Here is a 26,793-nt window from a genome sequence, read left to right as displayed (position 1 = left end):
AAACTGCTCAAATCCAGCTGGGGGTCTTCCCAGTGTGTCCATGTCGAGGGCCTCAGGAGAACTGTGCTCCTCTTTTCACAAAAGGCAAAAGAGGCCCCACCGCTGACAAGAGCATCTGAAGAAACAGCTGCTGTTCCACCAGAACTGATTTGACCTACAGAAGAGACAGAGCCTGAGGAGGTACAAGTGACTCTCTCTCTCTCCCTCTCTCTCTCACTCACACACATACACCTCCTAATCACGTCTCCCATCAGGTCTCAGGACACACTGGTTTTTAATAATGCCCTCAGGCATCGGCAATTCTCCGATATTTGCCTATTGGCACATACCCGACACATACTCCTTGCCCCATCACCTCTACTCTTTTTCATACACGTTATCCTTCATCACACCACTTATATATCACCAATAGTCTCTACTGCTGTTCTCTTTGGTTTGAGAGGCGCTTCTCTGCTCCGAGGTCCATCGACAACATGTCCTTCGTCATAGATCTCTATCCTAACCCCCTACCCCCTACCCCCTACCCCCTCAGCTCCAGCTCGTGTCGTAGTGAGTCCAGCCTTCGGGGGGCGCTAGGTAGATCCTGCGGCCGCGGGACATGAAGCTGACCACGCCCCTGTAGCCCGCTCGCGGGACCCCTGACTTGAGGTCGTCCATGACACCCAGGCTCCGCGCCAGCACCTTGAAGCTGTCCCGGCTGGAGTACTGCACGCGGAAGGGGCCTGCCCCCTTTAGGCTGCCCCCGTGCACTTCCTCCAGTTTCACCTGGGGGGCGCCGTACACCTCCTTTATAAAGTTCTCGTTGTATCGCTCCCTGACCAGGTAGGACAGGTCCCGTTTGGTGAAAGGCACAAATTCAGTGTTGAGCTTGATGTAGCGCAGGTACTGGTCAAAGAACTGGCCCAGGCTCACGCCCTTGCGGCCGAACGTGATGGTGCGCGAGATCTCGGGCCGCACGCACGAGCGATCCCGCCGCTGCTCCGGCTGACGCATCCAGTCGTCCCAGAAGGCCTTGGGCCACTTAGGCTCCAGCTCATCCCACATCTCCTTGAGGAGCATCCAGCCCAGGCCCGGGAAGAAGTCTGTCCGGTAGAGCAGGTCCGCCCGGCCGGGGTCCACAGACCCATCCCGGCCGTTGTCATTCCAGGCGGAGATGCACCACAGGGTCGGGTCCGAGCGCAGGACAGGGTGGAGAGCACGGAAGTACTCAAAGAAGTCTGGCGCCACCTTGAGAGAAGGGAGAAAAAAAAAAAAAAAAAAGTCTGTCAGAGAAGAAGAATAGAGGGGGACCCTGTGAAGACTTGTACCCTGGAGAGCGCGTCAAAGTGTTCAAAATCATTAACCAATCTGTGAGGGGTTGGAAAAGAAGTCACAACAGTTCACGACACACAGGCGAGAATTCTCAGGGGGTGTCTAACGACACAATTCCCTTGTGGTATTTCACACCGTACTGAGCACTGTTTGCTGGAAGCCTCACAAACAACGGCTGACAAACAGCTTCTTTCTAAGCCTCTGTGCTCAAGTGTTCTTCTACAAAATGAAGGTAGAAATCATAATATTGTGACTTGGACGTAAGGACTATATGTCCTTGTATGAGTCGGTGGAACCTACGTGGTCTTTCTGGTCTTTCTGCAAATGAGGGAGTATGAAAACTGTGAGCCACAATAACTTTCAGCGTCACTTTAACAGTTGACCTCCAGATATACTTTTGTTTGTTTTAATTCTTTTCTGAGGGTCTCTCAGTTTGTCAATGAGTTCAACAATATGTTCCACTATTCCACTGACAGTGAGAAAAGACAAAAGAACTAAACACTGCAATTAGTTAGAACTAGTTAGAATTAGTTAGAACCACTCCAGGATCTGGAATGGCCTTAAGGGTCTCCCTTCTCGATCCTTCTGTGCCAGCGCGGCTAATCTGATGGTCTAAATGTGCTAATCTGGGCAGCATGCTGAGATTACAGCTGTCCGCAGGAATAACTGCGGGGATTAAAAAAAAAAACTCATCCGCCACACCGGTCACAACTCTCCCTCCTCGGGACCCTTTAGCACACACACACACACACTTAATCATGCATAAACATATGCACTCATACTCATGCAAATACTCACACACACTCCACACTGAGGTCAAGGGGAGGGCAAAAGTCAGAGAGAGGAGTGTAGCCTAACAGAGTGAAATGAGAGTGAGCTGTGAGCTAGCCCTCTGGGATGGTCCCTCTGTCAACTTGGCACTGCCACACTAGATCTCCGCTGGGATGCTAGCATGGAAACTCTCTGACGAGGAGCTCTGCCCGCCAGACTTTTGACAAGCCAATCAGCAGGCTAAGCGGATTGATTGCCCCAATCCATTTGAAAAAGGCTCGTCTACAATGAAGCTTTGCACCTATGGGGGTTCTTAATAGAGTAGTCCAGGCCACAAAGAATGCAATGACACAAAACTTGTATAAACACTCTTTGTAAGGCCACACCTCTGATATCTACCACAGAACACTAATTACACACTTTAACACCAAGAGACAGAGATGGTGCAGGTTCTCAATCTCAAAACACACTTGACTGTAGGTCAAGAGTCACACTCGACTCTATCAAAACACAAAGCGTTTGATTAAGACTAATTTCACATTTCCGTAACAATATTTTCAACATGCTGAGTACAGTTCCATGTTTTCTGCTCAGTTCTCATAACTTCGTAATCATTTATTTATGCTATAAAAGCACAAAGACATCTTAGTTCTACTTGTATGTACATCAAGTCTCATGCTAGTCACATGAGTAAGTGGAATGTGTCTCCTTTCCTGGCGTATGTGTGAGGGTGGGATCTTGGTGCTTTGAAAGACGAGTGTAGAGAATAGTTGAAGAGGAGTAAATCGAATTAACACACACACCATTCAAAAAACTTCAAAAGGTCTTCAAATTGTCCTTGTTTTAGAAATAAATACAATTGCCAAGAACAAAGGTTGAAAGACACAATTACACATCAACCGTCACTTCAGATGGGGTTTATATTACTGGATACTAACCTCAAACCTGTCAGTGCTAGAGTGGGTGTTTAACTAATCGGGACACTAGTGAGTTGGCCAACTGAAAAGCCTGCTCAGTTTTACCAACTGTGCAGACAAAAAACATTAAATGTGTCAAAGAGAAGCTGCTACGTCTCACTCTCCTAGACTCCCAACTCAGAATGGTCCAGGCCCTCACCACTGAACCCTGGAGCCTCCGCAATGAGCTGCCAGAACTGAAAGAGCTCTCAAACTCTGGACTTTGAAGACGTGTGCGGAGAGCTGCAATGCTTTTGGGGGTAGGCGTAGGCCCGTGACAGGCCCCTCAGAGGTAGCCCCTCACTGAAGAATCTTCAAAACACTCGCACATCAACCTGAGCTTGAAAGCCTGTCTCCTCTGACACACACAAAGCTTTTATCCCTGGTATCCAGAGAACACTGTAGCACTCGTTCCACATACATGGAGGTTGCCGGCAGCGTAATTTACCTCTGTTCTTTAATGGCCATTTAATGTGTGTGACCTTCAGAAAGTTGACTGAGGAAGCCAACCATTCTGTGTACTTAATTAGAGATCCTGTATCAAAATGTGACATACAACAACTATTAAAATACAATCCATAAATGATCTCACCTCCAAATCGTCCTCCACAATGACCACGGTGGAATGGCCCAGCCTGCTGAAGACCTGGTTCAGGGCCCAGTGGTAATGGCGGGCAATCTTGTAGTAGCCCTGGAACTTCCTGTGTTCCGGCCGCACTGGAATGTCCGAGAGGTCGGGCTGACTGATGTGCATCACCTGACTACCATAGGAGCCAATGACACGAGCCGTTTCTGCGTGACCACAGTCCTGACTGACTATGATTGGGTAGAGCGCGGGGGAGGGGCGGTACTGGATGAGCTTGTCCAGACTCCTCCTGACGGTCACCCGGTCACAGGCGATGACAAGGATGGGGATAACCGGCTGGGGGTTGGACTCGCTGGGGCCCCCTTTGTTCTCCGCGGGAAGTTCGTTGTTCTCTTCCTCTGCGTTGGGTTTCTGTTTGGGCTGTGGGCTGGTGACTTGCTGATTTGGCTTGTGTGGTTGGGGGTTCTGGTGCTCCGCGCTGTTGGGTTTCTGGGGCACCTGGGGAGGCTGTGCTCTCTGGTTCTCGTCCTGCTTGAGCTGCTCAGGCCCTTTCTTCTCCTTCTGCTGTTCCCATAGCGATCGGTGACTCTGGATCTGCTTCAGGAGCTTCTTCTGGGTCTCCAACTCGGACTCCACCTCCTCGGCCAGTCGGATCACCTCTCCGGCCAGGTTGGACCCGCCCGCTTTGCCTTTTCCCATGCCCCACTCCTCCCTGCCCCCTGGTTCGGCGCCGCCTCCCTCACCCAATCGACCAATGGGTGGACGACCCCACAGGAAGAGGAGGAGCAACGCATTCCAGGCGACGAATAGGAAAGCTCCACACAGGATGAGCGATCCTCTCTTGCGCAACATGGCCCAGTGACACCACATCAGGGAGTGCAGGGAGGAACAAACTGCATGAGAGCGGGAGAAAGAGAGGGGACAAAGAAAGAAAAAAGAAGAGATGTCAGACTAGCCAATCACAAACAACAGTACTAAGAACAAAAAAACGTCTACCATCATACAGCCCTGTAGATCAATGAGAGCTCAAACCACAGAGAAATGTGGGCCAAAGTGAAGTTTCTAACAGAGGGAATAACTTGAGGACCTTGAGTGAGACAAAGACAGACCAGACAAAGCAAGAGATAAAACAGAACAGACAAAATAGAGAGACAGGCAGGGGAGGTACCAGCCAGAGATAGTGGAAATAAATATTGTCCTGATAGAATAGGCTATGCTGTGCACCAGGAACTAGACAGGGCTGAAATAGTGGGACTAAACAGTAAGATTGATAGAAATGGTGAGAGGTAGATTAGCTAGGCTAGGCTACATGGAGAGACAGTTAGGACTAGACTAAACAGTAAAGCCTTTCATCTCATCATGGTAGATTAAAAGGGCACATAATGAGAAGGTGCAGTGACCACAGTGGCAGTGGTGCATGTCAATGCAAAACATTCTCTCGATTCCCTGCGGGACCGAATGTCCCATACAATGCAATAAGTTCACAAACAAAACTAACATAACATACTGTTGGCTAAGTAAACGCTGTAAACGGAACACATATCTACACATTTAACGTCCAAGCCTTAAATCATGTGACAAACAACCAATTTTGGACAACCAATTTGGACAACTCCCAAACAAACCCAAACTACAACAGACAACCTGCTCTGGCTCTGTGATGTAAAATCATAAAACAAATATTTAACTTTAAATGCAGCCAAACTTAATCCAGAAGTTCTGTTCACTGGTTGTTGTTCAGTTACAACGTCAGTCTTTCTGATAACAGGAGTTATGGAGCGGAGATGCTTTAAATCGCTGACAGGCCAGAAACAATCTAGAACTCCTCCACAGGAAACATGGAACGAACAGACTTCCTGTTGGTCTTTCAACACTCATAAAAGGCTACAAAGTAGGCACTTTTCCTTCTTGCCAAAAAACAGGACATGGCACATCAGTTTCAGCTAACTCAAGGGGAGCTGGCACACAGCAGCAGAGGCACAGGGCATTTTGTCTGATAACATTCAAACCTAAAACCAAACTCCTAATCTGGCTTCACTGTCTAAATAAACAGAAACAGAAAGAAACACACCCAATAGAGACGCACGCACACACACACACACACACACACACACACACACTATGGAGTCTAGAGAGCCAGAGCTTCACACTGGCATCCCTACAGCTGGGTAGAGAAAATGCAACCTCAGCACATTCTTTAGCAGAGAGACTACTTACACGATTCTGACTGGATCATGTTAAAAACAGCTCCTTTTGGCTAAAGCGGTGGAATAGCCAACCATACTCCATTAGGTCATCCACCACCTCTCACTGAGAAAAATTCACCTCTCCTGTCTGGCATTTGGGTGTCTCACACTTTGGGTCTGTCCGACATTTATTAATTTGGCAAGTGATTGCCAAGACTTACAACAGAGCAACAGAGAACAAAATAAAATAAAAACTCATCGAGAAACAACAAAAATGGTTTTATTTTTAAAAACATTTTCCATAAGGCCGAGATTCTACTTTGAGTGGTTAGTGATTTGATATTCAGCACGTTTCACTATCCGTGTCTGTGTCCCCTACTGGACAAGGAGAAACTCACTGTCACTTTAACAGAACAATTAGCATTCGTCTGTCTCCAGCGTGACAGTCCTGTCATCACAATAGCTGTAAACTTCAAACTAAACATCAATCCATGTCTGTCAGAAAGTGAACCATCTGGGTGTTCCCCTGACAACAAAATGACAAGAAAGAAGGGCAGTGGTGTGTGTGTGTGTGTGTGTGTGTGTGTGTGAGTAAGAAAAGACTGACACCGTTATTGACAAGAGCATGAAACTGTCAACGATTCTGTACGCTGTCTCAAAACATGTGCCCAGTAGACATGAAGAAGGCTGAGAGCAGGGAAAAGAACAAGAGGGAGAACAGGAGGACACACTGAACCACAAAGAAACAGGAGGAAAAGGGAAAAACAATAAGGGGGAAGAAGCAGAGGGTAAACAGATGACAGGATGCTCAAATCTGCTGAAAGAGGCTTCAGCCAAGGTGTGGGGCGCTTCAAGGTGATAACAACACTAATCTGCTGAATGCATCGGACATGCTAAAGCTGTACAATCCAGTTAGCAAGCCAAACTGATGCACTATTGCCCTTTATTAGCAGCTCGATCCAATAACCTACAAGGGCCCCTTCCTCACACACACCAGACAAGACTATTAACAGGGCAGTCTATGTTTACACGAGTAACAAATGCAAACGTCCATCAATGCTATTCATGGGTTTCATCAGGTCCCTTTCCACAGGTGTATAAAATCAAGCACCTTAATTATCAATGCAGACTGCATGGTGCTTGATTAATACACCTGTGGAAAGGAACCTGATGAAACCCATGAATACACTTGTTGAGTAACAGCTAAGAAGGGATGTTGACCATGTTCCAAGTGTGTGGCTATCAGCACACGGCTATAATTACCTTGAAGAAAACATCCAAATAAAACAGTCTCACACATAACCGACATCAGGCTACATCAAAAACACATGCTCGGAGAAATGAGACACGCACGCTCATCTACTTAAAACTTGGTCGGAAAACACTGACCAATAACTGATTTAAATAGCGTTGGTCATCATACACGAACACACACACGCACACAATGGTTTGGGGAAAGCAAAGTCAGTTACAAGTTCAGATAAGGCCAAGTTCAAGGTCCCATCAAATCGTCTTTATTTGTTTATCTAAAGTCTAAACAACCCGCCACATGAGTATCAGCTTTTTTTTTTACCTGATCCAAACCATATATAATAGGTTAAAATGTGATTGCAATCGGGTGTCTGGAATATTCAAAAAAGGTAGGACGGAATGTGGGCTCAACACCAGACATCACACAATAACCAAACACACAACATGATCACTGATCCATACTACCTGAACTGGACAACGCCTGCTCCTTCATGTTTCCCCCCCTTTCGCCCAAACACCGCTGGTCAGCATTAAATGAACAGAGACGTAGGAGAGGAGGAAAGAGTGTTGCTGTGGTCAACTACAGGGCAGGAAAACCTAAAAAAGTGTCCTTCCCTCCTCCGTCTCTCCCTCTCTGAAACGTGTATCTGTGTGGTAGGTCATTCCAGCAGTAACAAAGGATCAAAGTGCAGTACATTTCACAGCAAACTTCTGAAGCTCTGCAGTTTGCACAACTTCGTGAGTACCTGAGGTGATACTGTATGTAGCACGCTACAACTCAACAAAAACAACTTACTAGCCACCAGCAAAATGTGTGCTCAACTGGCTGAATTACTTACAGCACAAAACACTAAGTTTCCGTGTTTTCCTATAGCCCTAGAAGTACCCAGGCAGCGGGCAGTTTGTGATCTACCTTACGCTAGCTAACAAGCAGGCTGCAGCTAAGTGACTGACGTGGCGTTGTGTGAGGGGACGTTGCGAGCGAAGCAGTCGAAGGCGATAAAGAATGGCATAAATGTCACCGAGATCAAGTCGAGCGAAACTGAGAACATAGAGAAAGCCGTGGGGGGTATTGTAGGGGCTTCCCAACAGACTCTCTGTTTTAGCTAACTGACTGGCTAACGGAGCTAACAGTTAACACTTCTGGATCATCTGCCCAACTCATGCAAACACAAGAGGTGCATTCTTGTCAAGTTCACGTTACATTCACATTTGTGTGTGTGCATAACGTTAGGGGTTTAGTGCCTCACAGTACATCGGAGAATGAAATATTAAACTTTTTGTGGAAGCAGTAAGAAGTTATCAGGTAAGCCAAAGCTAATAAACACACCAACTCACTGGCTTGGCTGCAGTTGCTGTGTTCACGCTAACCTAACATTTATCATGCTTTGAACCCTGAATGCAGATACACGTTGCTAACAACGGCAAAAAAGCAACGGTATTTCTCACCTCTTTTCATGGCTAGAAGGCAGCGGGAAGGCTAAGCAGTGGCAGGCTGCCTCGGTCCGTCCGTCTTCACTCTCACCTTTACTTTCGCTTCATCAGAGCCTCTTCGCCGGTGTCTGCAGCCCTGGATCACCACCCCGCTCTTCCATTCCTCTACTCGGTTCACTCTATCTGGGATCCGCCATTTAGATAGGTGCTATGTGGCTAGCTAGCTACCTTAGCTAGCCTTTGCTGACCTATAGGTGTCGACATGTGGCGGGACAAACGCACGGCATAAGTGTCTGTTCTCGCTGGTAAAAACTCCCGGAGATTTTCTGCGTGACAATGTCAGGGTTTGACTGCTTGTCGACGGCAATTTTCATCTGACACAGCCGAACACAGACACACTCCGAAGTGATCCACTTCCGGATTGACTCATTAAGCAGGCACCGCCCCTTGTTGCCCGCCTCTTCTTTTCCCTAGCAACAGAGTATCCCTTGGCAACGGTTGTGAGGCGGTGGCGCATGTGCTACCACAGGCCACAGGTATAATGTAATGTTGCTTTATGGTTTCACACATACACCAGTTGACACCGACTGATAATACAGCTCCATTTATTCCTGCCAATGTTTCCAAGTGGCATCTTCAAATTAAACAAACCTGCACTCCATGCACCCCCCTGGTAAATCATAGCTCTGGGATCTAATACTGATACAGATAGGCTACACAGAGATCAGAGGTTTTTTATTTGACAAAAGATATTTACAAAAGCAGCTCCACACCAACATTCTGTATTTTACATCCACGTCCCTTGTGGCCCTGCAACGCCCATCAAATAGTCCATTACTGGCTTTTCTTCATCTGTTCCAATGCTTGAAGTTGCTCCTCAATATTCTTTAGCTCCTGCTTCAAGGCTAAGATCTAAATATTTGCATTCCAACACAGAAAAAAGGAGAAAATGATCACATGAACACTTTTTTAAAAATAAAATGCACCCAATTAGATGCACATTATAAAACAGATGTGTAAAATGTGTTTATTGAGAAAATGTCCGGCCATCTTTCAAACAAACACAAACTTGCATGCACTTTTTCTTTTGTATTCACACACTCACACACACAGATCCATCTATTTAGTGCCTCACCCTCTGCTCTGTGTCCAGCCTCACACGTTCAGGAACTTTCTCCATAAAGCCTGGAGTTACGATGCGACCAAGCAGCTGCTCCAGCTTGGGCAGTACACGGCTTCTACGTTCCAACAGAGATGCCACCTGTCTGTCAACTGCAACATGATGCTGAGAGAAAGAGATCAGATGAGAAAGAGCACTGAGGATATTTACAGAAAGAGAGAAGGAACATATATAGAAACAGATGAAGTGATATATGGATCATGAGAACAGGACAGAGGGGATGTTCAAAGGTTACCTGTACATCCAAATGCAATTGGCAGGTGTGGTTAACCACACCCACAGCACAGCCTTCAGGAGGGGGTGGAGTAGATATGGGCAGGGCAGTGGCGCCCTCCTCAGGTGGGCAATGAAAGTGCAGGCCAGAGACACGGCCCAGTGTCTCAACAGCAGCAGAGAACGACTGCAAGGTCTGAGCTTGAACCGGAGTACATACCACCCATACTGAAATACACACACACACACACGATTATGTAAGACTGCAAATGTGTATGAACAAGTGCAACCACGTGAGAAATTGTGAACACTAGGGGTTAACACACCCAAGTTAACATAACAACAAATGTGGTCAGCCCTTAGCAAGTAGTAAGACCATGTGACTTACACCGAGGCCTCTCTTTAGTCATGTGACACTGGGCTCTCAGTGACCTTGCCACACGGATGACTTCCTGTGCTAATTTGAAGTCTGCTTCCTCTTGAGGGAAGTCCCAGTTGACCTGATGGGAAGGAGATGCAAAAAAAAGTAGTGAGTGTGTGTGTGTTTGTGTGTGGCAAGACCAGTGAACCATTAACAAGAGCAGTCAGGAGAGAAGACATTCAGTATCTGGGTGTTGATCCAGAAAAGATCATGTACAAGGACCAAGATATATTTTGGGATGAGAAAAGTTTTCAAAATAGTGCGTGTGTGTGTATTAAGTATATTTTCTCTGACCAGCTGAGAAGACTGTGGGTAGGGCTGCACACACAGACTGGTGGCATGGTGGTCGGCCAGGGGACTGTATGGGTGAAGCCTCTGCCAGAGCTCCTCAGTGATGAAAGGCATGATGGGATTGAGGAGGGTAAGAGAGACGCAGATGCAGTGATAGAGGAGTGAGCGTGCTGCACATCTCTCCACCTCTGTCACGTTCCCAGCATGCACTCTGCTCTCATCACCCTCTGTGGCTGTGACTGGCGAGCTCAACACTGGCTTAATGCACTCCTGCAGAGAGTGGAAGAGAGAGATAGGAACAGAGAGAGAGAGAGAGAGAGAGAGAGAGAGAGAGTGGAAGAGAGAGATAGGAACATTGAGAGAGAGAGAGAGAGTGGAAGAGAGAGTTAGGAACAGAGAGAGAGAGAGTGGAAGAGAGAGTTAAGAACAGTGAGAGAGAGAGAGAGTGGAAGAGAGAGTTAGGAACAGAGAGAGAGAGAGAGTGGAAGAGAGAGTTAAGAACAGTGAGAGAGAGAGAGAGAGTGGAAAAGAGAGTTAGGAACATTGAGAGAGAGAGAGAGAGTGGAAGAGAGAGTTAAGAACAGTGAGAGAGAGAGAGAGTGGAAAAGAGAGTTAGGAACATTGAGAGAGAGAGAGTGGAAGAGAGAGTTAAGAACAGTGAGAGAGAGAGTGGAAAAGAGAGTTAGGAACAGAGAGAGAGTCAGCATTACAAAGGGAATAATAATATGAAAGTTGTAACAAGAAAGTAGTGAGGAAGAGTCTCACCAGATAGACATCACAGAGGCTGTGCAGCCAGAACGAGTGCAGGGCTGCGGTGACAGCGTGCAGTTCATAACCATGGAAACCCTCTTCACACTGCCGCAATGTGCTGAGCAGACGTGAGCAGATCCAACGATCCATACTAGAGATAGGAGATATCTACAGAGGTTGGGGGGGGCACACAAAAGGGAGATGGAATGAGACAAGTTATACAGCCACACAAACACACAAACAGCACTTTCTCCTCTTGATCATTTTGATACTCACTGTCATCTTTGGCTCTTGATTTGTGAGACTAGTAATATGTTCTTTTTATGCTTACTGTCATTTTTTGCGCATACCTGGTCCAGAGGTTTGACTGGCTCGTTGCTGTCTTGCAGGACTCCCAGAGTGAAGCGTACTGTTTGCCACATCTTATTGCAGAAATGCCTACAGCTGAGCACCTGGGACACGGACATGCTAATGTCCTCACCTAGTAGCACACAAAAACAGATGTGTTCATACACAAATGTGTGCAGATGGGGAGATAGAGGCACACACACACACACACACACACACACACACACTGTCTCTGCTGCATTACTGAAGCTAAGCAGGTGTGGGTGCTTGGATGGGAGACTTCTTGGGAAAACTAAGTTGCTATTGTAAGTTGTGTTGGGGCATGGCTTGTAGATGGCAATATTCCCTCTGCCAAAAAAAAATTAAATCCCAATGCTCATCGGCCTTGTCAAGTTGTCAATGGCCAATAGTAGGCGGGTGATTCCACGTCAATTCAACCAGGGCCCACGCACTTAGGTCTCAAAAAATTCTGAAAAAATTACCAGGTGTACCTTTGATACCCAGGAGACACACTGTAAAATTACTCTTATGTAAGATCAATACTTTCCAAGATACAGCCAGTTTTACAGGGGGAGGGGGGTGTCGATTTTGTTCGGGCTCTTTTTTTTGTCAAAGTTCACAAGCCCACAGCGCAAGAACTAAACCATGTAGGAGGCTCAAATTTTGCATGCTGGTACATAAATAGGAATAGTATGTAACAAAATCTGGATAATCCTGCATGGTCAGAGCCTATGTTGAGTACAAATATGTCTTCTGAAGGCATAAACAGAGCCCAGCCAAAAACTCCAATAACATTTGTATCAACTTTGAGGGACAGCTATGACCATGCAGGATTATCCAGACCAAACGTGACGATTTTGCTATGTACTATTCCCATTTATGTACCACCAAGCAAAATTTGAGCCTCCTACATGGTTTAGTTCTTGCGCTGTGGGCTTGTGAACAAAAAAAAGAGGCCGGACAAAATCGACACCCCCCTCCCCCTGTAAAACTGGCTGTATCTTGGAAAGTATTGATCTTACATAAGCGTAATTTTACAGTGTGTCTCCTGGGTAACATAGGTACACCTGGTAATTTTTTCAGAATTTCTTGAGACCTAAGTGCGTGGGCCCTGGTTGAACTGACGTGGAATGACCCAGGCTACTGTAAATGCATCTAGAGCAAAGTGCCCAGTGCCGCCACTACCACCACGCGCATCTCGCACTGTGCGTACAGCACCAAGGGACAGAGGGAGCACCACAATTTAGCCAGAGAAGCTTTTCTGCAAACTGCCTTATAGTCTTCTCAGAACGATTACAATGTCAAAATGCAGCAACAGCATCTTACATAAGGATGATACTTTTTGGGTCCTCTCCCAGTCTTCATTATGCAGCAGTTCTAACTTGAACGTTATGCATCATTTTTTTTTGGGAACGCGAACGAGAGGAAGAGAGGGTAGCAGGTTCCAGCTGGCTTGTCATTGTTGATAATTGATTCCACCTTTTTAATATAAAAAACTTTTCAAAGGAAATCATAAGGACAACAAAAACAACGCTAGAGGAGATTGCGGAGTTATCCGGTTCCCATTACTGACCATTTCTAAAATGTGAGAGGGCACTTTGTGACATAGTGCGTGCAGCCTATGATTTAGACTGTGATAGAATATGAAGAGTGGTGGTCTTTGCCTTTGTGTAATGGAGGTCTTAAAGTCTTCAATAATCCGTTTCCTTAACCATTTACATGAAGCACATGATATGCCAATTGAAACACATTCCACTCAGATAGGTGGCTACCAGGTTCATAATTCACTTTTAATTGTAACCACAAAATATCTAGGTAGCATCATGTCATTACATACCGTACTTCTATTTCCAAAGGAATGAAGGTTGTTTACCAACTTAATAGTATACTTATCATTGTTAATACTGTGCTATAAATGTGGCACAAACAATGTAAGAGTTTGTGGATTAGCCATAGGCTATATTTTAATGGAGCTGGCAAAATAATATGAATAGGCCTACGTGTAGCCTAGACCAGTGTTTCTCAAAGTGTGGTCCGGGGACCACTGGTGGTCCGCAAGCTATCCCAAGTGGTCCGCGAGCAGACGTGGTAAAATATAATATAGATGAGTTGTATGCAATATTGAACCAACTTGTATGTAAATCCAAACAGTTCTGTCACACTGTCTAGGTAGGATATGCCAGTTTAAATCATATGAATCCTCTGACACAATAAGCAAAGTGCAAAGACAATAAGCAAGGTGGTTCAGTGAGTAGGCCTATTGTGTAGGCTAATATACTGTTGAAGTAGGTCTAATCTTTTTTAGCTAGGTGGTCCGTGCGTTTCTTTTTTATTGGTTAAGTGGTCCTTCGTCTGAAAAAGTTTGAGAAACACTGGCCTAGACAATGCTCTTAAAGTGACAGTGCACCATTTTTAAATGAGTTAAACAGCATCAAATCGGTAGCATTTCTTAAGAATTGTATATTTTTTCAAAATTACTGTCATTATTACCATTTGAATAATATATATATATATATTTGTTTTAATGGGGGGATCATTTGGGGTTGAGGAAGTTGGCAACCCTACAAGTGGGCGTAGCAGCCACAAGTGGAGGACTGAGGTGAGCAGTGGAAATCCAGAAACTCACCTTGGGTTCTGTAGGAGCAGAGAGTGAAACGCAGGGCATCAGTGCCACACTCAGGTATCCCCTGCGGGAAGTCTTTCCTCTGAAACACACACAGACACAGAGATCAGAGAGGTGATGAGACACTTCACACATCCAACACGTCATTGACACGGCACTCGGACAGACCTGCGCTTCCATGGCAACAGCACTCTCTCTGGGGTCCAGGTTGCCCTCCTTCACCTTCTCCTGCAGCCGCTGGGAGAGAAGGATGGAGGACAAAAAGAACGGAGTAAGAAGTTGGAGTGAAAAACAGTAAAAGATGAACGGAGAGAGGAGTAGGAGTAGATGAGGGAAAGAGAGTGGAGTGAAGGAGGAGACAGAGAGAGAGAGTGAATTATGGCTCTTGTTATATCTGGTCAAACAACTAATTAAGTTCTTTTTGGGCAAGAGGCAATCCATGTCCGTGGCACAAGCACACTCAAATTCCTCACCGCAATTGATTACTCCATGTTTGATGTACTTTAATTGCTGAATTGTACAATGAAACATTCCATTCATAGTGTGAGAGCAGAAGGGCTGACAGCAATTTTATAATCAGCAAATGGAGTACAAATTAACATGAAGACAGGTGAGTGTACAAATTAATGAGCACAAAATAGCCTCTGACTCAACGTGGCTGCCAGTATTTGTATTTGAGAATGAAAAAACAAAATCCATTGTCTTCAAACCAAGTCAGTGGTAGGACTGTTAAAAATAATACAACATTAATCACGGTCATGGGAGTATCTTATACTAACCCATAGGGCATCATATTACTTAAAAAAAAAAACAACCAAAACAAGCCTGACTTTGTGTGTGTGTGTCTGTGTGCGCTACACACCTCCAGTGAAACTCCATGTATGACATCAAGCGGGTCGACAACATTACCCAAGGATTTGCTCATCTTCCTGCCATACTTGTCTCTCACCAGCGAGTGCAGTAACACCTGAGGGGAGAGCCAAGAAAGTATAAGTATATAAGTATATATACTCTTTTGATCCCGTGAGGGAAATTTGGTCTCTGCATTTATCCCAAGAAGGTAGTAAGAGAGAGAAAGAAAGGGAAATATAGATAGACAGACACACAGACACACACATACTTGTTTAAAAGGCAGCTGGCCAGTCAGTTCTGTGCCCAGCATCACCATCCTTGCCACCCAGAAGAAGAGGAGGTCACTTCCTGTCTCCAGCATAGAGTTGGGGTAAAACTGCTCCAAGTCTGAGGTCTGACAGAGTGAAAGTCAAGGTAAGAATATATATATACACACACACAAGTTTTCATTAAGCTTATTTATAAACACAGGAACTTTGTTGTTCAAGAATCGTTTCAGGAACTTAGGAACTGCACCCACACAACAACCAAAAGTGACTACTTCAGATTGATGCACAGTCCAATAATGACTGCACATCTAATTAATGACACTGTTATGTAAAACTTTAGGATAAGGACTAAGAACGTGGTTGTAAAAGCAGTTGTTAGAACAGTAACAGATAAAGCCATTGGAACATTAGAACATGGCATGACACAGGTGGCAGACTGTGGTAGCTGTTAAGTACCTGCTGAGGCCAGCCCAGCATGGCGAAGGGGAAGAGAGCAGAGGAGAACCAGGTGTCCAGAACATCAGCATCTGAGGGACACATGAAGGAACATCTCAGCACAGAAACGTTCTCAACATACATCGGCTAGGCCATCAGGGGACTTTGTTGCAGTAACCCACTTTAGTCCTTAACTTAACACGAGAGGATTCTATCAATTCTGAGTACTTCTATGAGAGCACTGTTTAGGAATGTTTGTGGGGGTGTTTGGAAGGGCCTGGAAGTGGAGAGAGTTTTGGTAGCTCACCCCGTGTGAGGCAGATTCCATCCTGTGCCACTCCAAACTTGGCCGCAGCACGCTCACGAGCCTCAGATTCACTCCTTCCCCACACCCACAACTCCTCCTGTAAACACACAGCAGGAAAACACACACTGAGCAAACTCACATTTCACTTCACATTTCATCAATATCAATACATCCCTAAACATAATCCAAACCCAATACTTTACAACATAATAACACTATACAGTTAAACAACACAAAATGAATACATGTGATGTGAACACCTTTACCTTGTGACACCTAAAGTAGATTTTATCTGATATAGACAGTTACACAAAACTGCAATTCAACTGACACACTTTAGATTCTTGCTGTGAAAGCATGCTTGTTTTACTGTTCTTATTCTGGTTGCTGAGATTGTAAACATGAGCTCAGCCCACCTCTTGGGTAGTGGCGTGTGGCATAGACACTCGATAGGCTGGAATCTGATGTCCCCACCAAAGCTGTCTGGAGATGCACCAGTCACTGCAGGCAGGGGAGGAGATGGCAAGACAATTAAACACACAGCACCAACTTTTCACCTTCACTTCTCCTTTACATGTCTCACTTACACCCCAGTCAATAGACCTCCCTAATACATTCACTTATAACGGTGTGCTCCTACATTCTCATAAACAGCTACAGTCACATAAAGTATAAGTATATATACTCTTTTGATCCCGTGAGGTAAATTTGTTTTATCCCAATCCATGAATTAGTGAAACACACTCAGCACACAGTGAATCCACAGTGAGGTGAAGCACACACTAATCCCGGCGCAGTGAGCTGCCAGCATCAACAGCGGCGCTCGGGGAGCAGTGAGGGGTTAGGTGCCATGCTCAAGGGCGCTTCAGCCGTGCCTACTGGTCAGGGATCGAACCGGCAACCCTCCGGTTACAAGTCCGAAACACTAACCAGTAGACCACGGCTGCCCCTAAAATCCTACGAGACGGTATTCCAACCTGATTTCGCCTGATTTGAACAGCATACACATACACCTTTCCCAACAACACTGAAGAGTTCATACTATTTAGTCATTAGGCGGAGTTAAAGGTGTCATACGCAAACACACATCAACAAGGGAGACCAGACAGAGAGCTTAAGATAACACCAGCACCTAACCACTGCCCCCAGGTCAGTGTGTGTGTGTGTTTGTATGTATTAAGTTCCTCTAGATTCTTATTCGTATCTTTAAACATCCTATAAAAGCCAGTTAGTCCAGGACTTTGGATGTGTCTTAGTGAAGGTGTGGTGAAGCTGACCTTCCTTGTATGGCAAAGCCGGTTCTTCCAGGTCTTTGTGTACTGTACATGTGTGTGTGTGTGCGAGAGAGAGACAGAGAGAGAGAGACAGAGAGAGAGAGAGAGAGAGAGTGTGTAGTCATATCCACCTGATGTTGGAAAGCCAGTTCTTCCAGATCTTTGTATAAAAGTGAGGTTGAATGTCAAGCTGTCCCTCATCCACTGCCTTGAGAGAAAGAGAGAGAGAGAGAAAGAGAGACATATTACAATCAGACATGTGAGCATTGACAAACAAACACACACACACACACACACACACACACCTGTATAGCTTTCTTCGCCATTTCTTCACATCTGACGAACCACTGTCTCTTTAAGAGTGGTTCAATCACATCTCCAGAGCGACTGTGAAATAGAGAAGGAATTTCTCTGTAATTTCAAGGTTATTCAAATGAAGGTCATTTAAGGTCAGCCCAGCTACATTCATTAGAACAAGCTGTCTACACCAACAGGAGGGGTTTTAAGTAAAACAGTAGAATTGATGAACCTACAGCAAAGGCTAAGTACAATACCTGGATGTATGCCTATAATCATTTTCATATCACATTACTGTCTTTTTTCATATTTTTATACATAACACGCTGTATATCATACCACTGTTACCCAAATTATGTGATCACACATATTTTTAAATACCAATCCATGTGTTTACATACCAGTCATATGATCATATATAGAATTCATACATCTCAATTTAGTACTACATATGGATGTGGAGCAAATCCAGAGCATTTGTCCTGTTTAGACTGGCATAACGCATCAGTGGCACTAGAAAACTGAATTGGCTCACATTGACCATTCAGGGTCCACACGGTTTTAGAGGCCCTTTCCTGAAGTTAAAAATGTGCAAGTTAGCCAGTATACGGCTACAGTTGTGCTAGAACACAGACCTGCAGATGGGTAGAGCCATGGGATGATCCTTTATCCCTCTGAACAGCTTCTTCTCGGTCAAAGCCTCCAGCACCCGCATCCGTGCATCAAATCGCTTGACACCCTAAATACAGAGAATTGGGTAGGTGGAGAGGAGAGGGGAAAGATATCAGGAGGAAGAGGATCAAACAGTGAAATACTGGAATCAAACTTTTTTCGGATTATGCAAGACAGCATGAAAACTTGCTTTCTAGCCTAGAGACACTACCTTCAACTGATCAAGACACAATCAAATATACATAGAGCTTTAAATGAGAATGGGTCATACTAAAGATTATCCAAAACACACACACACACACACACACACACACACAGTTAGGAAGTTAGGTGCATGAGTCTTAGACAGCACACTAACACGTACACATTCCATACACCTGGGGACGCGAGTTTGCCTGTTCTCCTAATTGCATATAGGCCACTGGTGGGCAGCCTATGGAGAGACCAGTCGGACGCGGGATTCTACAGCGAACAGCGGGAGCGTTTGTTTGGTGTGGACAACTTTGGAGTTGTGCGGTACTTGTTGGATCTCGTCACTGGATCCCCTTCCTTCCGTTTCCTTTAGACATTCATGAAACATTTTAAATAAAACTTGAACTACGGCCTAAATAACAGCTTGGGCTATCCAATCGAGTGGGTCAGAGTTTAAGCTGGCCACGGAAAAGGTAAGCTGGCGTTCCCTGGTTTCACTCACTCAAATTAGCTTCACACATCCATCCTTCCACTTCTGGTATGCACATAATAAGTTAGGGACTCGCTAGGTTCCTGGTATCCCTAGACACAAGCAGAAAAGTGGGTATTTGTGTGAGTCGCCTGACACACACACACACACACACACACACACACATTGAAAGACACTATAGATACACACAGGGTGCCGCTTGCTGTGTTTTACCTCAAGCCAGTGTCCACAGAGAGCTGTCATAAGCCCATCTCCACCAATCACAGTCAGCCATGGGAGCTCATGCCGCTGGGAGAGCAGGAAGTCAGCATGGTCATGAGCTGGGGTGATCTTTACCGCTCCTGAGGATTTGAAAGTATGTGTGTTTGTGTGTGTTTCCACATGTGCATGGTTTTATTTGTGTTTGTGTGTGCATGTGTGTATTAGAAAATGAAGGAGGCCGGGTGAAAAGATTTCCAGACACTGAAACATTGTTATTCAAATTCTCGCTAAAGGCCGCAGTCTCCTTGGCCTGAAAGAGCAGGGCCCTAAACCTTAAACCTTCGGTACCTGTGCCAAACTGCATGTCCACTGACGCATCAGGGATGATAGGCAGCAGGCGGTCAGTAAAGGGGTGTCTGCAATGCCTGCCATGGAGTGCCTGAATAAGGGAACAGAGAGCTGAGCATTACCAAAGAGATTACCTTCTTATACCAAAACAAACCATTCAACAGGAGAAAAACAATACTGTATTTTGTTGTCTCTGTACTTGTACTCTGCACAATCACAATAAAGTTGAATCTAACACACAGTTTGTGTGTCTGGGAGAAATGGCTCTGTCGGTGAGCCTACTTAAGTCTGCAGTGTGTTTGCATTCCACCTATATTGATATATATTTTGTATGACGTGCGTTTATAAGTGTGGCGTGTGTATACATCATTGATGGACTTACTGTGTATCGAGGATCATCCGGGTGCACAGCTATGGCCACGTCTCCCAGCATGGTCTCTGGCCGCGTTGTTGATACACACACCTCGCCATCTAGCACACACAACCATGCGGGTAAACGCACAAACCTCCTCTTTTAGTTACACAAGAAACAATTCTAAATACCAGGGCACTTACCTTGTCCTTCAACAGGATATGCAAATGTAACTATTGTGCCAAACTCAATGTTGCGCTCATAACCAGGAACTGACAGAAGTGTCCTACCAGGCAACTGCTTGGAGTCTACCTATTGTCAAAAAGCATATTTCAATATGTTTAGATATTTTAAAAGGCAGCAAATAAAACCGTAACTAAAATGCATCGTAGATACGTAGATTGAAACAGATTAATTGCAGATAGACAGGGTCAGGAGGCGTAGAGATGGACATACCTCTATATCAGATATGGCCGATTCCAGAGCACAGCTCCAGTTGACCAGGCCTTCAGAGCGGTAGATGAGACCAGAGTCACTCAGACGCACAAAGGCCTCTGTCACAGCACTGCTGAAACCCTACAACACACACACAAACCCAGTGTACACACATCAGTCACACACTGGCCTAACACTAATGTGTGTGTGTGTATGTGTGTTTCTCTGTGTGTGTGTGTGTGTCTGTGTGTGATTTGTATTTCCATCTCTATTTAGGTGATGTGTACATGTCCAGAGTTCTGCCTCCTTACTGGGTCCATGGTGAAGCAGGCTCTGGTCCAGTCCAGGGAGGCTCCAAGTTTCCTCAGCTGCTCATAGATCTCATCTCCTTTACTAAAATTAAGATTTTTTAACATGGACATCATACAATTATTGACTTTCACTGATGATTAATGGTCAGGTGAACAATACAACACACAAACAGAGTAAAAAAGGACTGGACAAGGAGGCTGGGACTCACTCATTTTTCCAGTTCCACACCTCCCGGAGGAACTCCTCTCGGCTGTAGTCTTGCCGACGCTTCCCATGTTTCCTCAGCAACTTCCTCTCTACTACAGACTAACACACACACACACATACACACACACATAAACACATGTTTACACTCATGTTCTGAACCACACACATTGTAATTTGTAAGGAGAATTCCGGTGTGATATTGACCTAAAGTGTATTGAAACATGATATGCATTTCCACTGAATTTTTGGAATCTGATCCCTTATGTCTCATAGCCGAGATGGGCTATGAGACATACGTTCACACTCGGTATCATGTTTCAACACACTTTAGGTCAATATCACACCGGAATTCTCCTTTAACTGAGTAAAAAAAAAAATACTTCATGAAACATATTGAGCCAGTCACACACCTGTGTAGCAATTCCGGCATGATCACAGCCTGGTACCCACAGCACTTTGTAGCCCTGCATCCGTCGCCTGAATAATAGAAATATGAAATGTCACATATTCTGGCCTGGTTGTCTACAACACTACATAGTATACATGGACTGTCCGTGACCTACGTAAGACAAACTATGCCACTGACCAGCGGGAGAGGGTGTCCTCAATTGCCACAGTCAGGGCATGGCCCAGATGGAGAGATCCAGTCACGTTGGGGGGAGGGATACACAGTGAGAAAGCTCCATTGACAGAATGTGACAGTTTCCTCTGAGACAGAGAGGGGGATCAACTAAGACAACATCATCTTAACAAAACACAAAATTGCTGATATAATAAGCATGTCAAATAAAAAGGAATGACATAGCAGCCAGCATCTCTTTGACATTCCACACCAAATTGTAGTGGTAGTAACATGCATATAATGAAATACAATGAATTTCATGGCAAACTCTCTTACATGGTGCTCTGGGGTAAAGAACCCTTCTTTTTCCCACCACTGATACCAACAGGACTCTACATACTCTGGACTATAGGCCTTAGGAAAGGGCACAGTGGTGTCTGAGAGACAGAAAAAAAACAGGATCAAAGTGAGTCAAGAGCACTGCGAACTACAAACAACCCAGTTTAGATCACATGTGTCACTGAACTGACATTAAACATGAACATGCATTATCATCAGTATCATTATTTTTTGGCCACAAAAAAAAGATAAAATGAGACCTTTCTTTTCTCCTGGTACAGTGGAAGCGCTGTATATTATCCTATCCTTTTCAGTCCATTTTATGCCTTCATTTCCAACACCCTGCAAGTGTCACTGAGTCAATCAACTGTATGCCATTATGGTTTTTCAGGGGTAATACAAATTGCATGTTTGAAGAGTGCAGCATAGTGAGTGCAATATAAGTAGTGTGTCCATGACATGAGTTGGCTATGTGGCAAGTTATTTATTATAGTGTGTGTGCTGAAAAAGTCGTCATGCGCCTTTGTGAACTGAGATTCTTTCAAGGTCAGTTACCTTGGTTAGGATGGCTTTCTCTCTCTCTCGTTTCCGTCTCTGTTTCTCAGCCTGAGGCCGCAATGTGGGATTGGACTGTTGGATGGGGGTTTTAGGACTCTGAGAACAGAGTCTGCAACCCCACACTCTCCACACTCGGTTTGTCCCACTTTGCCGGATCCCCAGTGGCAGGCTACACATGGGATTCCACATCCTCAGACATCTAATATTGTCTTGAGAGAGAGAGAGAGAGAGAGAGAGAGAGAGAGAGAGAGAGATTCGTTGGTAGAAGTGTATGCAGTAGATGCTCATAATGCAAAAATTACCACAAAAGAAAACTGGAGGGGGCGTTCTTGATATGCGTTGTCCCTGGATGTGACACTGATCACCTCCGTCTTGTATTTCATGAGCTACTAACGACCAAATATTTTCTTCTTGGGTGTATATGCAGCGAAATATGAGTGATATGGATGACAGGAGATACATGCATGAGAATTTATGCTAATATGACATATAGGCCTACCTTCTTAATATGTGCAGTAGGGCGCAGACATGTTGGAGGAAGCTGTCATTCTAAAACATAGCATTCTAGTACATCGGCATCCATATATTTTTCTGGTGACTGAATAATAGGTCACCTCAGATCTCGTCCCTGAATCGATACAAAACGATAGTAACATCCAACATTACTTTACCAACAAGTTACGTTAACTTATGTTGTGGAATCACATGTTAGCTCTATGAGACAGGGTGTATAATGTATTTGTAGCACATCGAACACAGATCTGAGAAACACCCCTTCTAATGAACGGAAGTGGTCCGTCTGTGAAAGTTGTTCGATCAGAAGCAAACTAAGCGCATAAACAATCAACTCATGCAGTACCACTGCTTCGACGCACTGATTATGCGAGATGATACAGTAGCGGTAGTAAATTGGTGGAAGCGCGTGTTATAACACAACTAGCGTTTAATAATTTCATTTTGTGACAGCAGAACACGTTTCAGTACCTAACTGATTTGAAAGAGAGCAGCACCGTTAGCTGGCTAACGTTAGCAGCCATGGCGGAGGTCCCAGGTTCTTCTAACGTTAGTGAAACGATAACGGAGACGGTCCAGACCAACACACCGCCACCGCCCCAGCAGGTACATAGTGCTATATTGCTATTTATAGTGGGCTGACATTTGTAATTCATTACTTTTGCTTTGGTTATTCGGTTCACATACCGTTTCTGTCATTCTATTATTACATCTCGTAAGCTATTTCATTGTGAGCTTGTTGCTAATGTTAACTATCAAGCTAAAACGAAGTGAGTAACGTTAGCTAACTAGCGCGAGGCTACTAGTTTGCAACCTGTCGTTAACGTTATCTAGGTTGCCATGTAGCGATCCGCAAGAAATAATTTCACGATGTGCATGTAACTAACTATTACATTGATTAAACTGCGATCGCTTTTACTTATTGGATCGCTCGATTGGTAGATGGGCATATTTTGACTGATGACAGAAAATGATGTAAACCAATTCTTGGTCATCTTTATTTAAAAACAGTGGTTATCAAGCTGAACTTGAACAAGATAACCAATCGTGAATATGTTATTTAGGAGGGTCGAAGTCTGACCATAAAACTCAGGAAGCGGAAAACTGAGAAGAAGGTGGAGTGGTCCAGCGACACGGTTGACAACGAACATCTGGGCAGGAGATCATCAAAATGTGAGTGTCAGACGCAGGCTGACAGTCCTTCCAGTCCAGCTATATAGACCGCGAGGCTATTTGCATAATCGTGCACATCAGTTCTAACATAGTGTATATGAGTACTAAGCCTATAAACGTCACTCCCTCTCTTAGAAGAAAAAAGGCCTTTGATTCTCTCAATTGTCAAATCTTGTATTCTGAGTGAATGTCTAAAATGCCTGTTCAGTTTTGCTGCATTTAGTACAGCACCAATGAGGTCTCATGCTCACAGCTTCACTAGAATATTTGAGAGAAAATTGTTGTGTAATGGAGTCTTGACTTAGTCACTATCAGCAGCAATCCAATCAGAGAGGGTTGAAGCAGAACTTGATCCAGTCCCTTATCTATAACTATATTACCTGTGTTATGGCCTCTATAATATGGGAATGTGTCTAATGTTCTTTATAGATGTCTGTGTTTATGTGGATGCCATGCCTTCTGTCCATAATAGAGGGTGTGTGTACTCTTGTATCCTGAATGTGTATCGCTGTTGTAATGCTGTCTCTAGTGTGTAGCAAATCTTTGTTTTGGAGAGGTTCCATGACTGTGTGTATATTTGTGATCTGCAGGTTGCTGTATATATGAGAAGCCACGTCAATTTGGCGAGTCGTCCACAGAGAGTGAAGGGGAGGACGAAGATGGGTGCGGGAGTGCACATTGCATCATGGGCCATGGGAGCCGGCACAGAGAGGGTGGAGGAGGCGGCGGCGGTGGTGGTGGTACAGCTCCCCCTAGCTCTGGAGGTCCACACACCCACTGATGCATGTCAGTGTAGCTGGTGGCCGGCTGGTGGGGGTTTGCAGTCTGTGACCGTCATAAAGATAGCTCTACTCACCCCTCATTGCACTCAGTCACTGCATTCCCTGGAGAGAATGAGAATCGCACACAGACACAGGCTCTGATGCAAGAGAACCAAACCGTTTTCACAATCACAATGCTTCGGATGTGTGTGGCAGGAGAGTAAGGGTGGGGTGAGGTTAAATAATTGTACATATAGGTCAGTTTTGCCTCTTTTTACATAGTTGATTTCCCTTATTATTTATTTGTCTGTCTTAATATTAGCTTTAAGTAGAGTGAATTTTAGTAATTTCATTAGATGGCGCCCTCAGTGGGAATGTCTCCATGCCGAGCATCTTGTGCTTCAAGAGGTTTGGATTGTTTTGGCCTCCTGGCCAAGTGCCGTTGGCACTGTCCCTGTGGTGATGTTCATCTTATCACTTTACAATTTAATATGACTGAGAACGTTGAGTTCTTTTGCACACCTCCTTGGGACGGGTGTGTCAGAGAAAGCCCACAGGGTCATCAACATAAAAAAAGTAGCAAGCTCCCACACACTGTCCTCATTTGCAATTGTAACTTTAATTTGCAATGTTTCGGTCATATGACCGAAATCATCATCAGGCAAACATTGCAAATTAAAGTTACAATTGCAAATGAAGACAGTGTGCGGGAGCTTGCAAGTTTTTTTTACAATTTAACATGATCAAATTAGACACTTTAAATACTGAAAAAAAAGAAAAACCCATTAATATTACTACTCTATAACATAACAAGCAACTCGAGACCATGAAGAGTTGACCACATTTGTGAATTCCCTAACAGCTTTGCATGGACACAAGCCCTGGCAACTTGCTGCAGACTCCACATAGTTCTGACAATCTGTGTGCTTGATACGAGTGTGACCTAGCTTATGGCTTAGTGTGTTAAAGGTGCACACTGCACCTGCTGTGAGTATATAAACGTTTGATTCCTAAAGCACTCATCTGTAATCTGATGAGGCTTCACCCATGGAAGCAGAGAAGAGCCTGAGCAGCTGGCGTTAATATATCGGCCCGTTAAACAGTGCTGATCTTAACACATTTAGATTCCTTTCAACTTTTAATTGTGAGACAAAATCTATATAAATAATTCAGTGATCAAACATGAGACTTGGCTCTCGTGGGCAGACCTCCCTATACTCTTGTCTTAGCTCTCACACATGAACACAAATCTCAGCATCTCACACACCACTGCTTTTAAAAACAAAAGGCTTCTGACAGGGTAGTCTTCAGATTGGTCTCTCAGACGGAACCAGAGTTCATCCTAAGAACATCACATGACATTTGAAACTTCCAGTCCCAGAGCACTGCTAAGCTGAGTTAAGGGCCAATTAATATGCTACATGCATGTAGTTCAGGGTGTGGCCCTGCCCTGCACCAGACAGCCTGGGCGTGAGAGTCAGTGTGTGTGTATGAGGGTGGGTGCATGGCTAATCGCTGTCTGAAATGGCGTGTTTGTGATTCATGTCTCCTGCCCAGCTTCGGCTGGACTCTGCCACCTGGTCATCAGTGTTCCACATCTGACTGCTTAGCCTCACACCACAGGAATCTCCTACCAGTATATGCCACCATTTTCTACAATAAAACCTGCAGTATGTATGTACTCTGATGTTACTTAACAGATGATGCACATGTGTGTATATAATGAAAACATAACAGATTTAATGTGAATAAAGAGGTTTGACCTGCGATTGTAATTTTGTCTGTTCTAATACATTCCAAAGGATGTGCTGGATCCTTACCAATTTTGGAAAAGCCCAGTTAGGACTTTTTGTAGAGCTTAAGTGCCACCACCTGACCCTCCACCTTCCAGATTAATCTTTTAAGGGTAGTTGGGCTCAATTA

General features: G+C 44.8%; 3 protein-coding genes across 4 annotated transcripts; 1 reads left to right on the top strand and 2 right to left on the bottom strand.

The window, feature by feature from the left end:
* Positions 1 to 523: 523 nt before the first annotated feature.
* mgat1b (alpha-1,3-mannosyl-glycoprotein 2-beta-N-acetylglucosaminyltransferase b) lies at positions 524 to 8,940 on the bottom strand. 2 transcript variants are annotated; one of them, XM_048230049.1, is made up of 3 exons: positions 8,511 to 8,940; positions 3,631 to 4,517; positions 524 to 1,227 (listed from the first exon to the last, which is right to left on the bottom strand). In XM_048230049.1, exons 1-3 carry the CDS (start codon positions 8,518 to 8,520, stop codon positions 529 to 531), a joined length of 1,596 nt encoding a protein of 531 aa, XP_048086006.1. In that variant the 5' UTR covers positions 8,521 to 8,940; the 3' UTR covers positions 524 to 528. The 2 variants fall into 2 exon arrangements, with proteins under 2 accessions (XP_048086006.1, XP_048086005.1); XM_048230048.1 differs by lacking the exon at positions 8,511 to 8,940 and adding an exon at positions 7,527 to 8,455.
* A 143-nt stretch (positions 8,941 to 9,083) lies between these two features.
* On the bottom strand, positions 9,084 to 23,170 carry vars2 (valyl-tRNA synthetase 2, mitochondrial). The gene is made up of 30 exons (XM_048230508.1): positions 22,923 to 23,170; positions 22,421 to 22,632; positions 22,126 to 22,207; positions 21,863 to 21,963; positions 21,551 to 21,672; positions 21,375 to 21,441; positions 20,966 to 21,063; positions 20,757 to 20,838; positions 20,467 to 20,586; positions 20,214 to 20,322; positions 20,041 to 20,129; positions 19,659 to 19,749; positions 19,323 to 19,450; positions 18,391 to 18,494; positions 17,764 to 17,845; positions 17,590 to 17,666; positions 16,601 to 16,685; positions 16,185 to 16,281; positions 15,899 to 15,969; positions 15,442 to 15,567; positions 15,184 to 15,288; positions 14,490 to 14,558; positions 14,325 to 14,403; positions 11,701 to 11,831; positions 11,366 to 11,518; positions 10,604 to 10,870; positions 10,277 to 10,388; positions 9,911 to 10,116; positions 9,631 to 9,780; positions 9,084 to 9,407 (listed from the first exon to the last, which is right to left on the bottom strand). Exons 2-30 carry the CDS (start codon positions 22,610 to 22,612, stop codon positions 9,330 to 9,332), a joined length of 3,273 nt encoding a protein of 1,090 aa, XP_048086465.1. The 5' UTR covers positions 22,613 to 22,632; positions 22,923 to 23,170; the 3' UTR covers positions 9,084 to 9,329.
* Positions 23,171 to 23,220: 50 nt separating this feature from the next.
* ppp1r11 (protein phosphatase 1, regulatory (inhibitor) subunit 11) lies at positions 23,221 to 26,645 on the top strand. The gene is made up of 3 exons (XM_048230517.1): positions 23,221 to 23,542; positions 24,001 to 24,109; positions 24,700 to 26,645. Exons 1-3 carry the CDS (start codon positions 23,459 to 23,461, stop codon positions 24,888 to 24,890), a joined length of 384 nt encoding a protein of 127 aa, XP_048086474.1. The 5' UTR covers positions 23,221 to 23,458; the 3' UTR covers positions 24,891 to 26,645.
* The last annotated feature ends 148 nt before the right edge of the window (positions 26,646 to 26,793 follow it).

Source organism: Alosa alosa, chromosome 20 (genome assembly GCF_017589495.1).
Source record: "Alosa alosa isolate M-15738 ecotype Scorff River chromosome 20, AALO_Geno_1.1, whole genome shotgun sequence".
NCBI lineage: Eukaryota > Metazoa > Chordata > Actinopteri > Clupeiformes > Clupeidae > Alosa > Alosa alosa.
This window is presented reverse-complemented; position numbering and strand designations above follow the sequence as displayed.

Excerpts from the sequence above, each read along its gene's own strand:
- mgat1b (XM_048230048.1), bottom strand. The coding sequence starts at position 7,554 with ATGAAGGAGCAGGCGTTGTCCAGTTCAG. Across the intron at positions 4,518-7,526 it reads GCAGGCGTTGTCCAGTTCAG|TTTGTTCCTCCCTGCACTCC; the intron begins GTAGTATGGATC and ends GCTCTCATGCAG. Across the intron at positions 1,228-3,630 it reads TTGTGGAGGACGATTTGGAG|GTGGCGCCAGACTTCTTTGA; the intron begins GTGAGATCATTT and ends CCTTCTCTCAAG.
- vars2 (XM_048230508.1), bottom strand. The coding sequence starts at position 22,612 with ATGTGGAATCCCATGTGTAGCCTGCCACTGGGGATCCGGCAAAGTGGG. Across the intron at positions 18,495-19,322 it reads TCTGTGGACACTGGCTTGAG|GGTGTCAAGCGATTTGATGC; the intron begins GTAAAACACAGC and ends CTCTGTATTTAG. Across the intron at positions 17,846-18,390 it reads ATGGCTCTACCCATCTGCAG|TCGCTCTGGAGATGTGATTG; the intron begins GTCTGTGTTCTA and ends TCTATTTCACAG.
- ppp1r11 (XM_048230517.1), top strand. The coding sequence starts at position 23,459 with ATGGCGGAGGTCCCAGGTTCTTCTAACGTTAGTGAAACGATAACGGAG. Across the intron at positions 23,543-24,000 it reads CACCGCCACCGCCCCAGCAG|GAGGGTCGAAGTCTGACCAT; the intron begins GTACATAGTGCT and ends TATGTTATTTAG. Across the intron at positions 24,110-24,699 it reads GGGCAGGAGATCATCAAAAT|GTTGCTGTATATATGAGAAG; the intron begins GTGAGTGTCAGA and ends TGTGATCTGCAG.